This window comes from Trachypithecus francoisi, unplaced genomic scaffold, assembly GCF_009764315.1.
Source record: "Trachypithecus francoisi isolate TF-2019V2 unplaced genomic scaffold, Tfra_2.0 Lachesis_group11, whole genome shotgun sequence".
NCBI lineage: Eukaryota > Metazoa > Chordata > Mammalia > Primates > Cercopithecidae > Trachypithecus > Trachypithecus francoisi.
In genome coordinates this window covers 100,023,685-100,039,750 of record NW_022681456.1, presented here as the reverse complement: position 1 = coordinate 100,039,750, position 16,066 = coordinate 100,023,685, and the positions used below count along the sequence as shown (strand labels likewise).

Below are 16,066 nucleotides of genomic sequence, written 5' to 3'. Positions count from 1 at the left end.
TTCCATCTGAATCATGAAGTTAGTCTCACATGATAATTGCCATTACAACACAAGCACACAGACAATGTCATAAGATAAAGCATTTAACATTCATTCACTCTTTCAGGCTTTATTATGTCCTTGCTGAAGACTCATAGCATTTGGTTATTAATTGGTAAATAAGCATTTGGTTATTCCTGATTCTCAAAAAAAAGTAATGAAACAGGGTGAATACTTAAGTTGCTTTTAACTGTTCTATAGCATAATTAAATATCAGCCACAACTTTAATCCACTGAATTACTTTTCAAGTTGCACTGGACAACATATGGAAAATATGAAATCTTACGTTCTATGGCATTAGAGAAAATAAGCCAGACTGCATTGATAATCTTTAATTGGCTAAATATTTTTAAATATTTAAAAATACAAGTTCTCGCTACGTTGCCCAGGATGGTCTCAATCTCTCGGTCTCAGATGATCCTCTTCCCTCAGCCTCCCAAAGTGCATGACCCACTGCACTCGGATCTTATGATATTGCTTTAAACCCACACATTGTAAGGGTTGACTAAGTATTGTACCTAAAATATTTAAAAGATAAAAGCCTCTGCCTTCCTCATTCAATAAATCTGTGTTAGGTATCTTGATGTCTTCTAATGATTTCTTAACAGTAATTGCAAGTGATGATTCTCAGATCTGTATTTGCTTCAAACTAAGTCTAGCTGATGCAACTGTTGTGCCACATATCCTGCCATTATTTGCAGATATTTTCTTCTGTATCGGTGGGCAGCAGGTATTTAAGGGAGTTTTAAAAACTGAACAAAAGAAGCTATAAAATAGTTTAGGATGGGCACAATGGCTCAAGTCTGTAATCCCAGCCCTTTGGGAGGCCGAGGCGGGAGAATCACTTGAGCCCAGGAGTTCAAGGCCAGCCTGGGCAACATTAGACCCCATTTGGGCCGGGTACGGTGGTTCACACCTGTAATCCCAGCACCTTGGGAGGCCGAGGCGGGTGGATCACGAGGTCAGATAGAGATCATCCTGGCTAACATGGTAAAACCCTGTCTCTACTAAAAACACAAAAAATTCGCCAGGAATGGTGGCACATGCCTGTAGTCTCAGCTACTCAGGAGGCTGAGGGAGCAGAATTACTTGAACCTGGGAGGTGGAGGTTGCAGTGAGCTGAGATCGTGACACTGCACTCCAGCCTGGGCAACAGAATGAGACTCCATCTCAAAAAAAAAAAAAAAAAAAACACCCTGTCTCTAGTGAAAATCAAAAAAATTAGCTAGGCGTGGTGGCAGGTGCCTGTAATTCCAGCAACTTGGGAGGCTGAGGCAGAAGGATTGCTTGAGCCTGGGAAGTTGAGGCTGCAGAGAGTGGCGATTTCACCACCGAACTCCAGCCTGGGTGACAAAGCAAGACCCTGTCGCTAAAGTAAAATAAAATAAAAAAATTTAGAGATGCTTTAAAACTCTTCTCAGCTGCATCTTCCATTTGAATTTAATGTCAGGAAACAATACAATGGTATAAAAATAAAATAAATGAAACCATAAAAATGCTTTCTTCAGAATTACATAAGCCAAAAATATACATAGCCATAATTATTTGAGCAATTTAGTTAAAAGCCACAAAATACTTCAAAGTTATCATCACATGCTAACACATGTATTAATAACAAATACCTCATGTCCTGGATAAGAGAGACCCTGAGTGTTGGCAGCATAACTCCTGACTCAGATTTTCTTCTTTCTGGTCCGAGGGCAACTATGTAGAAAAATACCAGCAAAATATTAGAAAAGTAATAAAAAATATACATGGTTCATACTAAATACTTTGAAACTGCTTTGATAAGAAAAAATTTTAACAATTTATATCATCTAGCCCAAAATGTCAAAGAACAAATTTTAAAGAAAATAGAGTCTTGCTCTGTCACTGAGCTTGGAGTGCAGGGTGCAGTGGTGTGATTGTGGCTCACTGCAGCCTTGACCTCCTGGGCTCAAGCAATCCTCCCAACGTAGCCCTGTCCAGAGTAACTGGGATTACAGGTGTGCACCACCACACATGGCTCATTTTAAAAATTTTTTGTAGAGATGGGGGTCTTCCTATGTCTGGGCTATTTTATTAACACAGTAAATCAGCTATTTTCTTTTTTTTTTTTTTTTTTGAGATGGAGTTTTGCTCGTTGCCTAGGCTGGAGTGCAATGGTGCGATCTCAGCTCACCGCAACCTCCACCTCCCGTGTCCAGGTGATTCTCCTGCCTCAGTCTCTCGAGTAGCTGGGATTATAGGCATGCACCACCATACCCGGCTAATTTTTTTGTATTTTTAGGACAGACAGGGTTTCTCCATGTTGGTCAGGCTGGTCTCAAACTCCCAATCTGAGGTGATCCGCCTGCCTTGGCCTCCCAAAGTGCTGGAATTACAGACGTGAGCCACTGTGCCCAGAGCCAGCTGTTTTCTTTCTATTTAATCTGGAACTGCTTTTGGAAATTTTACACGAATCACAAAAGACCACCTAGCAAACGATGCAATGTGTACAAATTCTGGCCATAAGGACCAGGCACTTTTTTTTTTTTTTTTTTTAATATAGTCTTGCTGTTGCCCAGGCTGAAGTGCAGTGGTGTGATCTTGGCTCACTGCAACCTCTGCCTCCTTGGTTCAAGCAATTCTCATGCCTCAGCCTCCCAAGCAGCTGGGACTACAGGCGTGCGCCACCACGCCCAGCTAATTTTCGTATTTTTTAGTAGAGACGGGGTTTCACCATGTTGACCAGCTGGTCTTGAACTCCTGAACTCAAGTGATCCACCCACCTTAGTCTCCCAAAGTGCTGGGAATACAGGTGTTAGCCACCATGCCCGGCCAGTTACTTTCTAGTTACTCGTTCTAACAGCTCTAGATAATTACATGAAAGCAATATATATAAATTAAGCTACTAAAAATGTGAAACATCTCTGGGCTCATGAATTGAAGTCGCACAATTAAACTCTTGAAGAGTGAAAAAAAATCCTGTGTGCGGTAGCTCAGTCCTGGAATCCCAACACTTTGGGAGGCCAAGGCAGGAGGATTACTTGAGCCCACGACTTCAAGACCAGCCTGGGAAACATAGGGAGACCAGCCTGGACTACATAGAAAGACCCTGGTTTTGCAAATAATTATATGGGTTTGGACAATGGGAAGCTAAATATATATATATATATGTCTTTTTTTCAATTAGCTTTTTTTTTGTTGTTGTTAGCTGAGCACGGTGGTGTTCACCTGTAGTACCAGTTGCTTGGGAGGCTGAGGTAGGAGGATCACCTGAGCTTACCACTGCACTCCAGCCTGGGTAACAGAATGAGATTGTCTCTAAAAAAAAAAAAAAAAAGAGGCCGGGCACAGTGGCTCACGCCTGTAATCCTAACACTTTGGGAGGCTAAGGCGGACAGATCACGAGGTCAGGAGATCAACACTACCCTGCCTAACATGGTGAAACCCCATCTCTACTAAAAAATACAAAAAATTAGCTGGGCTTGGTGGCAGGCGCCTATAGTCCCAGCTACTCAGAAGGCTGAGGCAGGAGAATGGCGTGAACCTGGGAGGTAGAGCTTGCAGTGAGCCGAGATCGTCCCACTGCACTCCAGCCTGGGCAACAGAGCAAGACTCTGTCTCAAAAAAAAAAAAAAAAAAATTCTAAGATTTCAGGCTCTTCAGTCTGGTAAGTTTCTACCTTGAAGTTCAAAGTCCAAACTACAGTAATTATAGCTTGCAAAGTGAGTAATCTAAATAGACACTAAGTATAATGTCCATGAATATTCTCTTATGAAGCCTGAATAGCTAACATTTATGAAAGAATAGCTAACATTTATGATAGCTAACAATTATGGGATTACAGGTGCATGCCACCACACCTGGCTAATTTTTGTACTTTTTGTAGAGATGGGGTTTTGTCTCTATGTATGAAAGAAGGAAAGATTATTCTCATACAGCAACAGCAAAGCAAAGATCTATTGGCTAATATATTGTAGTTGCAGTGTTTGCTCTCATGCTCAATGAGAGGCCATGGAGTTTAGGCCTTTCATTTCTATCTTCTCATCTATATATATAAATGAAATTCCAACATCATACTCAGCAAATACACCTATATAAGTAGAACGGAGAATGCAATTTTTGCTGTATATTAAACCTGCCCTTTTCTCAGTTTTTAGATTCTTTCTACTTTGGGGGGCTGGGATACAATACCAAAACACATAAATATATATGAAGTTGGCACTAAAGGAAGACAGGGAACATTTTGGTGTATTATGATCCCTATGCTTTTGACACTGGCAGGTATAAATGAGTACTGATGGGGTTGCCAGAAGGAAGAGGTTGTGGCCAGGCCAATCTAAAAGCACTACTTTCGAGGGCCTTCCATACCATGTGATGATAAATAGGACATTCGTTGTGGCGATTTTGGGAGGGAGTTTCAATGGGGCACTAGACCCATTCATCTTGACACCCAGGAGGTAATAAATGCTGAGGAAATTGTTCCAGACTTGCAGGGAATGTGTTATGTGTTACTGAACAAAGCACATTTTTTTTTTTTTTAGATAGGGTCTCACTCTGTCGCCCAGGTTGGAGTGCAGCAGCATGATCTTGGCTCACTGCAGCCTCCATCTCCGGGCTCAGCGATCCTCCAACCTCAGCCTCTTGATAGCTGGGATTACAGGTGCGTGCCACCACACCTGGCTAATTTTTGTATTTTTTGAGAGACAGGGTTTTGTTTCTATGTTTATGTTGCCCAGGCTGGACTCAAACTCTTGGACTCAAGCAATCTGCCTGCCTCGGCCTCCCAAAGTGCTGGGATTACAAGCATAAGCTATCACACCCGGCCACATCTTGCTTTTTGAGGACAAAGTGAGATGACTCAGAGAATGCCTCTGTACTCCAGATGATTAGACAAGATGAAAGATGGCCACACAGGGGGTAAGAAATAGATTGACAGAGGAAAAAAGGGGAGTTGAAACCATAATTAACAAGTTGGCTAGAAGGAAACATGACAACCAGAAGTAATCATGCCTCTCAAACTAGAGAGCAAGTGAGAAACTTCGTTTTAAATAATAAGAGATGGGGGTCTCACTATGTTGCTCAGGCCAGTCTCAAACACCTGGCTCAAGGAATCCTCTCACCTTGGCCCCCTAAAGTGCTGGAATTACATGTGTCAGCCAGCATGCCTGGCAATTCCTGTTGTTTAAACTACTCAGTTTGTGGTAATCTATTATGGTGGCCCTAGGAAATGAATGTGGAAATTTATTAGTGAATCTGGAGAGAAGAGTTTAAAAGCCTGTGAGCAGAGGGCAGATTAGGGGTTTGGAAATGGAACCACTTCTTTTATCTAGAGACCTAAAATCTAAGGTTTCCATGAAACCTACTCCAGCTAGAAGAGAATTTTATAAACTATATAAATGTATACTTCCATTACTATTTCTTAATTGAAAGTACTCAAACAATAGGCCACTTTCTCCTTCAAAAGCCGGGCGCGGTGGCTCAAGCCTGTAATCCCAGCACTTTGGGAGGCCGAGACGGGCGGATCACGAGGTCAGGAGATCGAGACCATCCTGGCTAACACGGTGAAACCCCGTCTCTACTAAAAATACAAAAAAACTAGCCGGGTGACATGGCGGGCGCCTGTAGTCCCAGCTACTCGGGAGGCTGAGGCAGGAGAATGGCGTGAACCCGGGAGGCGGAGCTTGCAGTGAGCTGAGATCCGGCCACTGCACTCCAGCCCGGGCGGCAGAGCGAGACTCCGTCTCAAAAAAAAAAAAAAAAAAAAAAAAAAAAGATTCATGGATTTAATTCTCGGCTACAAGAATTTGCTCATCTGCCTGAATCAAACTACAGAATTAGCCGGATGTGGTGGCGCATGCCTGTAATCCCAGCTACTCGAGAGGCTGAGGCAGGAGAATCGCTTGAACGTGGGAGGTGCAGGTTGCAGTGAGCTGAGATCATGCCATTGCATCCAGTCTGGGCAACAAGAGCGAGCGAAACTCCGTCTCAAAAAAAAAAAAAAAGAATGAACACAAGTTAAACATTTTGTTTATTTTCTATTTGGAGTGGTGAATTTTATAAATGTAGCACAGACAGCACGTTTTTGAGGGCAGAGATTGTATATTTCTACAGAACCATGTACAGTCTATAGGTAGGTAATTAATAGAAAATTTCTGATGAAGGTAAGATGAAGAGTGACTCAAAATTCCTGGGTTATCTCCAGAAAAAACACTTAAAAGCAGCATTTCTGGCCAGGCGCGGTGGCTTACACCTGTAATCCCAGCACTTTGGGAGGCTGAGGTGGGTGGATCACCTGAGATCAGGAGTTCAAGACGAGCCTGGCCAACATGGTGAACCCTGTTTCTACTAAAAATACAAAAATTCACCAGGTGTGGTGGCACGTGCCTGTAATCTCAGCTACTCAGGAGGCTGAGGCAGGAGAATCGCTTGAACCCAGTAAGTGGAGGTTGCACTGAGCCAAGACTGTGCCATTGCACTCCAGCCCAGGCAAGAAGAGCAAAACTCCATCTCAAAAAAAAAAAAAAAAAAAAAAGGAAAAAAGGCAGCATTTCCATTCCCTTCAGTGGAAGGGTTCTACACCTACGCCCTGCCAAAATCCATTTCCAGTTACTAGTAGAACCTTGTCTGAAAGTGCAAAGTTTAAGAACTGGCTCAACATTTTTATTTATTGTTACTATTTTTTGGGGACAGGGTCTTGCTCTGTCACCCAAGCTGGAGTGCAGTGGTGGGATCACAGTACTCACTGTAGCCTCAACCCTGTGGGCGCAAGCGATCCTCCCACCTCAGCCTCCCAAGCATTTGGGACCACACATGTGTGCCACTATACCTGGCTAATTAAGACAAAAAACTTTTTTTTTTTTTTTTTTTTTTTTTTGTAGAGACAGGGTCTCACTATGTTACCTTGGCTGGTCTCAAACTCTTGGGCTCAAGTGATCCTTCCACCTCAGCCTCCCAAAGTGTTGGGATTACAGGACTAGGTCACCATACCCAGCCTTCCAACACTTTTTTTTTTGAGACAGCATCTTGCTCTGTTGCCCAAGTTGGAGTGCAATGGCATGATCTTGGCTCACTGCAACCTCTGCCTCCTGGGTTCAAGAGATACTCATGCCTCAGCCTCCCGAGTAGTTGGGATAACAGGTGTGTACCACCATACCCAGCTGACTTTTATATTTTTAGTAGAGACGGGGTTTCACCATGTTGGCCAGGCTGGTGTCAAACTCCTGGCCTCAAGTAATTTGCCCTCCTTAAGCTCCCACAGTGCTGGAATTACAGGCATGAGCCACCACACCCAGTCCTCTCAACAAATGTAAACGTTAAAACTTCTGAGTGATGTGTCAAGAACAGTCTTTGTTCTAGGACCAATTGTATTCTGAAATTCTTTCTCTAAAATAGGATGTCAAACTACTAGGTGCAGTGACCACTAGGTCAAAATTAATACTGCCTACCCACTATGGTCCTCTTGCTATCTTTCCATTCCTCTACAACTCTTAAAATGTCTCTGACTCCTGTTCAGTGCTGCTTCTGAAGACTCATGATAATAATCCAGCATCTCGTCTCATCATGATTCAATGCTAGTAAGAATAATGTTCAAACCCATCATAAATCTTTTTTTTTTTTTTTTTTTTGACATGGAGTCTCACTCCATCGCCCAGGTTGGAGTACGGGGGAGCAGTCTTGGCTCACTGCAACCTCCATCTTCCAGGTTCAAGCGATTCACCTGCCTCACCCTCCTGAGTAGCTGGGATTACAGACACCCGCCACCACGCCTGGCTAATTTTTGTATTTTTAGTAGAGAAGAGGTTTCACCACGTTGGCCCGGCTGGTTTCCAACTCTTCATCTCCAGTGACCCATCCACCTCGGCCTCCCAAAGTGCTGGGATTACAAGCACGAACCACCGTGCCCGGCCCACCATAAATCTTCAAGGATCTTTCCTAAATATGACAATGCAGACTGTTTATTGCCATTAATTAGGAAGCTTAATAATTGGCAAAAAAAAAGTATTTGGTAGAAAAAAATTCAGATTTTAAAAACTGTTAATTTTTGCGTAATTACAACTTACTCCTTAAGAATGAGAGATTTCAATTTAAACTGATGTTTTAATACATATTTTATATTCTTATAAATAAATAAATAAATATATATATATATATATATATATATATATATATTTTGAGACAGAGTCTCACTCTGTTGCCCAGGCTGGAATGCAGTGGCATGATCTTGGCTCACTGCAACCTCTGCCTCCCAGGTTCAAGTGCTGGGATTACAGGCACTGAGTCACCACACCTGACCTCATTTCTGTTTTTTAACAGAAAAAGTGGCAGAGGAGATGGACACTAGAGAATGCTTTTAAACTTGATCTGAATCTTTATAAATATAGTTATAGTCAGAGACAGCAGAACCTTGGCATTCTGATTGCAGGAGCTCCAGGGCAATGTAGTCAACTCATATTCCTAGCTGTCTGATTAAATACATTTAAACACTAGGTTTCTAACAATAAATACTACATTTAGGGTAGTGTTGCCCTCTAGGGGCAGTGAGGGAAAAGAAATTAGGGTGAACAAAAGGGTCTTTAGGCTGGGCGCAGTGGCTCACGCCTGTAATCCCAACACTGTGGGAGGCCGAGGCAGGTGGATCACGAGGGCAGGAGATTGAGACCATCCTGGCTAACACAGTGAAACCCCGTCTCTACGAAAAATACAAAAAATTAGCTGGGTGAGGTGGCAGGTGCCTATAGTCCCAGCTACTCAGAAGGCTGAGGCAGGAGAAGGGTGTAAACCCAGCAGGCAGAGCTTGCAGTGAGCTGAGATTGCGCCACTGTACTCCAGCCTGGGCGACAGAGCGAGACTCCGTCTCAAACAAACAAACAAACAAAAAAACTGGGTCTTTAAGGCCAGGCATGGTGGCTCACGCCTGTTATCCCAGCACGTTGGGATACCAAGGCAGATGGATCACTTGAGGTCGGAAGTTCGAGACCAGCCTGACCAACATGGAGAAACCCTGTCTCTACTAAAAATACAAAATTAGCTGGGTGTGGTGGTGCATGTCTGTAATCCCAGCTACTCAGGAGGCTGAGGCAGGAGAATGGCTTGAGTCTAGGAGGCAGAGGTTGCAGTGAGCCGAGATCGTGCCACTGTACTCCAGCCTGGGTGACAGGAGCAAAATTCCATTTCAAAAAAAAAAAAAGGTTAGTTTAAATCATATTTGTAATGCACTCTTTTTTTTTTTTTTTTCTGAGATGGAGCCTTGCTCTTGTTGCCCAGGCTGGAGTGCAACAGCACAATCTCAGCTCACTGCAACCTCTGCCTCCCAGGTTTAAGCGATTCTCCTGCCTCAGCCACCTGAGTAGCTGGGATTACAGGCGCCCGCCACCACGCCTGGCTCATTTTTGTATGTTTAGTAGAGATGGGGTGTCACCATGTTGGCCAGGCTGGTCTTGAACTCCTGACCTTGTGATCCGCCCGCCTTGACATCCTAAAGTGCTGAGATTGTAGGTGTGAGCCACTGCACCTGGTCAATGCACCTTTTTTTTGTTTTGAGACGGAGTCTTGCTTTGTCACCCAGGCTGGAGCACAGTGGCACGATCTCGGCTTACTGCAACCTCCACCTCCCAGGTTCAAGTGATTCTCCTGCCTCAGCCTCCTGAGTAGCTGGAATGACAGGCACGCACCACCACGCCCAGCTAATTTTTGTATTTTTAGTAGAGATGGGGTTTCACTATGTTGGTCAGGCTGGTCTTGAACTCCTGACCTCATGATCTGCCAACCTCGGCCTCCCAAGTACTGGGATTACAGGCATAAACCACCATGCCCAGCCCCTGCACTCTTTCTTAAACTGTGGTAGACTTACGACTTTTTGTTGTTGTTGTTGAGATAAGAGTCTAGCTCTGTTACCTAGGCTGGAGTGCAGTGGCACAATCTCAGCTCACTGTAACCTCCGCCCTCCCAGGTTCAAGCGATTCTCCTGCCTCAACCTCCCGAGAAGCTGGGACTATAGGCATCCGCCACCACCTGGGCGAGGTGGCTCATGCGTGTAATCCCAGCACTTTGGGAAGCTGAGTAGGGCTGATCACTTGAGATCACGAGTTTGAGACCAGCCTGGCCAACATGGCGAAACCCCGTCCCTACTAAAAATACAAAAATTAGCCGGGTGTGGTGGTGGGCACCTATAATCCCAGGTACTTGGTAGACTGAGGCAGGAGAATTGCTTGAACTTGGGAGGCAGAGGTTTCAGTGAGCTGAGATCGCACCACTGTACTCCAACCTGGGTGACAAGAGGAGACTCCGTCTAAAACATTTCTGAATGTCCAAAGTAATCCATACTTTACGAAAAGGTTCCAAAATGGCTGATTCAGTATAAAGCATTTTATCTCAATTAGCTTACCACAGTTACTTCTACTTTTTTGTGAAATAGATGGTTATTTTATACAAAGAAAAGCATGTGTTGTTGTGAAAAATAGACAGTAGGTAAGAACACTTAGCTTAAGAAACCCTACATAATTCTAATTAGCTAAAAAATTATTACGCTTCTAACATATTTTCTATAAATTGAAGAAGAGATTCAACTCCTGAAATATTTTGAAACATACGTTCATATTTTTTCCCTGAAAGATCATTAATGATGGTTATAAAACTTTTTTTTTTTTTTTTTTTGAGGCGGAGTCTCACTCTGTCGCCCGGACTGGAGTGCAGTGGCCGGATCTCAGCTCACTGCAAGCTCCGCCTCCTGGGTTTACGCCATTCTCCTGCCTCAGCCTCCCGAGTAGCTGGGACTACAGGCGCCCGCCACCTCGCCCGGCTAGTTTTTTGTATTTTTTAGTAGAGACGGGGTTTCACCGTGTTAGCCAGGATGGTCTCGATCTCCTGACCTCGTGATCCGCCCGTCTCGGCCTCCCAAAGTGCTGGGATTACAGGCTTGAGCCACCGCGCCCGGCCTAAAAAAAAAAACTTTTAAGAAAAAAAATATTCTGATGCTACTGAGAGTAATGTATCCTTGCATGGCCATTTACAATTCATTGGGGGTTTTCACATGATACCTTGCTTGATCAGCATGACCATTCCAGCCTAGGTAATCTCATTTTCCCTATTTTATAGATGACGAAGCAGGACTTCAGAAAGGGCAAATAACTTTTTCCAGGTCTCACAGTTAGTAAGTAATATTGCTCCTTCTACTTTATCCCATTATTGGCAAAATGAGTAAATTTTAGCTTGAGAGAGAAAGAGATCAAGACAAGGCCATATAGTATTGAGTCTTCTCAGAGTCCAGTGCTGCTAGTTCTTTACCAATGATGTCATACCTGGTGATTCTGCAAGGTGCTCTTGTTTCTCTTCTCTGTCCTGAAACTGAATTAAATGTGACCACAAAGCCGACTTCCCCTGAAAGTACAAGGTGTGTAAAAATTTCATAAGAAATAATTCATCATAAAATAATTTCTCATCCAAATCATTCATATTCCAATAGCCATTCAGAAGTTTGGTGACCCAAGCTTATTCATTCCTAGCTGTATGACATTCTGAGCATCTTCTGCATGTATCATAAAGGTCATCCTTTGCCTCACTGAGAAGACCGGCAAGAGCCTGGGGAAAGGAAGCAGCTAAGCAAAGGGCCAGTCTGGCAGGCAGAAGATTTCTGATGTCTGCTAGGTTGTTACTTAGTTGTATATAATTAGGGCTGTCTACACTGGGTACATTAGTAACCATGGGATTAAAATGCTCTAGCAGCACAGAATGTACTTGTGTACATCTATATGTAAAATATGTTTGGATATATGGAGTGGCAATAAGACAAAAAAATAGAGGTGAGAGGAGAAAGAAAAAGGGAAGAAGAAAGAAACACGCACACATCAGAAAAAAATCAGAAAGGGAGACTAGAGAGACGAAAGCAAAGAGACCATTTGAATTTTTCACCCTGAATTATTAGATCTAACTTAAAATGGCAAGGAACTGTTAATTCTGGACAGTGACAAAGGCAAACATTTAATGGAACTTATTAGGGATACAGCCTCTGCAATGATGTGCTACTTCATCCTTCCCTGCTTAGCAGGAAAGATCCCCAAACCACCTCCTGCTCATGGGTTATATTTTCTTGTTCTGAAATTAAAATGTCTGTGGCATTTTTCTAGTCCCCTTCTGACAAAAGAGCCTATTTTTTTTTTTTTTTTTTGAGACGGAGTCTCGCTCTGCCGCCCAGGCTGGAGTGCAGTGGCCGGATCTCAGCTCACTGCAAGCTCCGCCTCCCGGTTTATGCCATTCTCCTGCCTCAGCCTCCCGAGTAGCTGGGACTACAGGCGCCCGCCACATCGCCCGGCTAGTTTTTTGTATTTTAGTAGAGACGGGGTTTCACCATGTTAGCCAGGATGGTCTCGATCTCCTGACCTCGTGATCCGCCCGTCTCGGCCTCCCAAAGTGCTGGGATTACAGGCTTGAGCCACCGCGCCCGGCCTATTTTTTTTTTTTTAGTGACATATTTTTCTCCTTGTTACATTTCTTCACAGGGCTCTTAACTGGCCATGTCACCAGGACCTCCTAAAACTGTTACCTGCTTGACCTGCAAGCCATGGCTCCATATCCTCTCCAGCAGGTCACAGAGGCTGGCGATCAAGGTGTTCTCCTCCAGGCCGGTGATGTTTGCTTCTCCATGGCCAAGTTCCACTGCTTCATGTCCCATCTTCTCCACCAACATGCGCTTTGTCTAAGAATATCACGTGTAGTCATAAGGCACCCCAGTAGTGAAACCAAAAACCAACAAGTCAATTACTGAAGTAGGAGACATGGTTTCCCTTCATTATACCTCTGTTTGCAGATCTGTAATCACCTTGGGAAAAAAATCTCTTAATCTCGGGGGTCAACTAATTGGAGTAATATAATTTGTATGTTACTATTTTGTCAGAAAAATGGAGTGTAACTAAAGAGAAAATAAGATAATATTTGTAAGCATCCCCATGTTGAAAAGATGCTTATGTACAACAATTGTCAAATTATTAACTTCTGTGATATTGGGGAATTACAGCAGACCTAGAATATGTACTGTCAGGGTTGGGTATGGTGGCTCACACCTGTAATCCCAGCACTTTGGGAGGCCGAGGCAAGTGGATCACCTGAGGTCACGAGTTCGAGACCAGCCTGGCCAACATGGTGAAACCCAGTCTCTACTAAAAATACAGAAGTTAGCCAGGTAGTAGTGCCACACGCCTGTAATCCCAGTTATTTGGGAGGCTGAGGCAGAAGAATCGCTTGAACCCAGGAGGTTGAGGTTGCAGTGAGCTGAGATTGCGCCACTGTGCCAGCCTGCTGGGTGATAGAGCGAGACTCTGTCTCAAAAAATAAAAAACAATAAAAAAAGAAAATGTACCATCAGAATATGGAACCCCATTCTGCCACCACAACTTGCCCTATCACTGTCCCAGCATCTTAGCATACTAAAGATTCTTGCACTTAGTTTGATTGCACTTAGGTAAAAACCAGAATACAAATGGGCAGCTCTAAATTTTTTGAGAACTCTAATTTGTGAATGAACCAGGACTTTCCTTCTCTTTTCCTTTTTTATCTTTTCTTTGTTCATCAAGCATACACCAAAAAATGCAAATAAACTGGAAATCAGTTTCATGTAAGTTAATTTGCATCAGTCTTAGTAGCTTTTATAAAATGTAAAATGAGAGAGAATCTAGCTCTTTTAGGCAAGAACTTTAATTCACCACTATATTCTGATGCTGAAAAATAGTATATTTATTAAATATGCAGAGAAGGTACTCAAGAAATGACTGTCAAATAAATAAAATTATTAGCTAAAATGATGTTTTAAGTTTTGTCAATTTGTACTGCTACCTCCAAAAAACACAGGTTTCTGAGAGGAGAATGTTGTGCAATATACACAAACCTACAACACAGCCAAGGTATTTTTCCTTATGGGGACGAAAACCATATATAGGCACAAATAAGGCTGTACACAGGTGCATACACAGACACAAGTGTTGCCTTTCACATAAGATGACAACATTCCTGACGCAAATTATGAGTGGCTTAAGACATCCATTCATGTTGGTGAGGAGGACAGCAATGTTTGAAAAGGTGAGAAAAACGATATAAGGTTCTTATGTCATTGATTCTGTGGGCAATGAAGAACCCATGGAGGTTCAATACCCCGGTAAAGAGTACACGAGGTCAATGCCACAATAAGAGTTTTCTTCTAGCAAAATTATATGCTTAAATGGGGGTTAACTCAGTTCATCTTAGCCTCACACATGGTGTAAACATGAATGCACACTGTCTGGCATCAGTGAATAATACATACCTTCATTCTACATTCTTTTAATAAGCCTTCTACGAATTTACAGTTGGTCTGTGCAATCACTGCAGGAGAGAGGTCTGACAGTTTGGGTTGCCTCAGGTTTTTTCCTAAACTTCGTGCCTCTTGCATATATTTCTAAAAATTAAGGAGTATTTTTAATGCATAAACATTAGCTATTCTTCTAATCTTCTTAACCTTATACAAACAAGTGCAAAGACAAATGAAATGCAAAACAGTCTGTAAGTGTATGTGCATAAAAACAATTAATGTTTTAGTGCACCAGAAGACAGAGGACACTCATATGCCACCCCACAACAACTGTTAACTCCTGTGAGAAGTAAAGTGACAGAAACCCCATCACATTAAAACTTATTCAAAGTGAGATGACATTTCATTTTGTTTAGTCTTTTCACTGGGAATACAACAGGTTGCGATGAGTCAGGATTGTGGTTGGGACAAAAAAACTTAGGTGTTTAGATTACAAATCTAAGGTTTTGCAGGAGCCCAGTGGTTCTCAGATCACTGATTTCCTCCACTCCTTTCCCCATACAGCAAGACTTAACATACCTCTAGCCTCTTGGGCAGTGCTCTCCAATCTAACCCTTTGCTCTATAATCAAATCACAACAGTAAAATCAGAAACTTTAGAATCTGGTTGTAACTAATTTTATGACTCAGGCATATCAACTAATGTTTGTGCACCTCAGCTTGTTAAATGGCCATAAAACATGCCCCCCTACCTTCCCAAAAGGCTATAGGATCACTCTGAAAAGCACCATGTGCTCCAAGTGAAGGTGACCTCTTTCTGTGATGTTTTTGCTAAAGCCCTACCTTGCCTTGTTCTATAATTAAGAGAAAGTGAATTACAGTGTTACTTTTGGGGTTTTTGGTAACCCTAAGGTATCACAGAAACTTAACCAAATGCTCTTGAGCTTTGGTTAGTGAATTTCTATTAAAAAGAAAATCACTACATGTGATTAGTGCAAGACATGTGCTCTCTCTCTCCTTTCTATGCTGTCTATAAAAGTTCATCCAGGGGCTGGGCGGTGGCTCCCGTCTGTAATCCCAGCACTTTGGGAGGCCGAGATGGGTGGATCACCAGAGGTCAGGACTGCGAGACCAGCCTGGTCAACATGGTGAAACCCCATCTCTACTAAAAATACAAAAATTAGCCAGGTGTGGTGGTGGATGCCTGTAATCCACCTACTTGGGATTATAGGCTACTCCCCAGCTACTCGGGAGGCTGAGGCAGAAAAATCACTGAAACCCGGGAGGCGGAGACTGCAGTGAGTGCAGATGGCATCACTGCACTCCAGCCTGGGCAACTGAGCGAGACTCCATCTCAAAAAAAACAAAACAAAAAACCAAAAAAACCAAAACAAACAAGCAAACAAACAAAAAACCCATCTGGATACCTTGTGTTTACATCAGGATCACAGGGAAGAATTTTCCAAAAAGTCCAAGTGTCTTAGGACCATATTTAGAAAACAACTGCTCTACAATATACAGTAAAAGTAGCAGTTTATTGGCTGGTAGTTGGGGGGCAGCAGGGAGACTGAGATGGCAAGCCAACACATCCTCCCACGGGCACATATGTGAAATCTATCCTTACTATCTTCAGAGGAGAGCTTGATATTATAAAAGATGCGTAAAATCCTTTGCATTCTTTAAAAAAGAGAGTTTGTACATTTAATATATTTCTCCTTTGGAAGAAAACTAATCTGTTAAGTCTGGTACAAATAAAAAAAATCCCACTGATTAGGTATTCAACTA

General features: G+C 42.8%; 1 protein-coding gene across 4 annotated transcripts in view; it reads right to left on the bottom strand.

Moving 5' to 3' along the window:
* The window catches only part of DENND5B (DENN domain containing 5B), a 208,207-nt gene that overhangs the window by 32,782 nt on the left and 159,359 nt on the right, over nucleotides 1-16,066 (bottom strand). For 3 of the 4 annotated variants that reach the window (XM_033222494.1, XM_033222492.1, XM_033222493.1), the window contains 4 exons: nucleotides 14,298-14,429; nucleotides 12,546-12,698; nucleotides 11,305-11,383; nucleotides 1,663-1,744 (listed from right to left, as the gene is read on the bottom strand). In XM_033222494.1, coding sequence (XP_033078385.1) covers nucleotides 1,663-1,744; nucleotides 11,305-11,383; nucleotides 12,546-12,698; nucleotides 14,298-14,429 — 446 coding nt within the window. Of the gene's footprint in view, nucleotides 1-1,662; nucleotides 1,745-11,304; nucleotides 11,384-12,545; nucleotides 12,699-14,297; nucleotides 14,430-14,453; nucleotides 14,904-16,066 lie in introns of those variants that run through there. The other variant, XM_033222496.1, reaches the window with a different exon arrangement.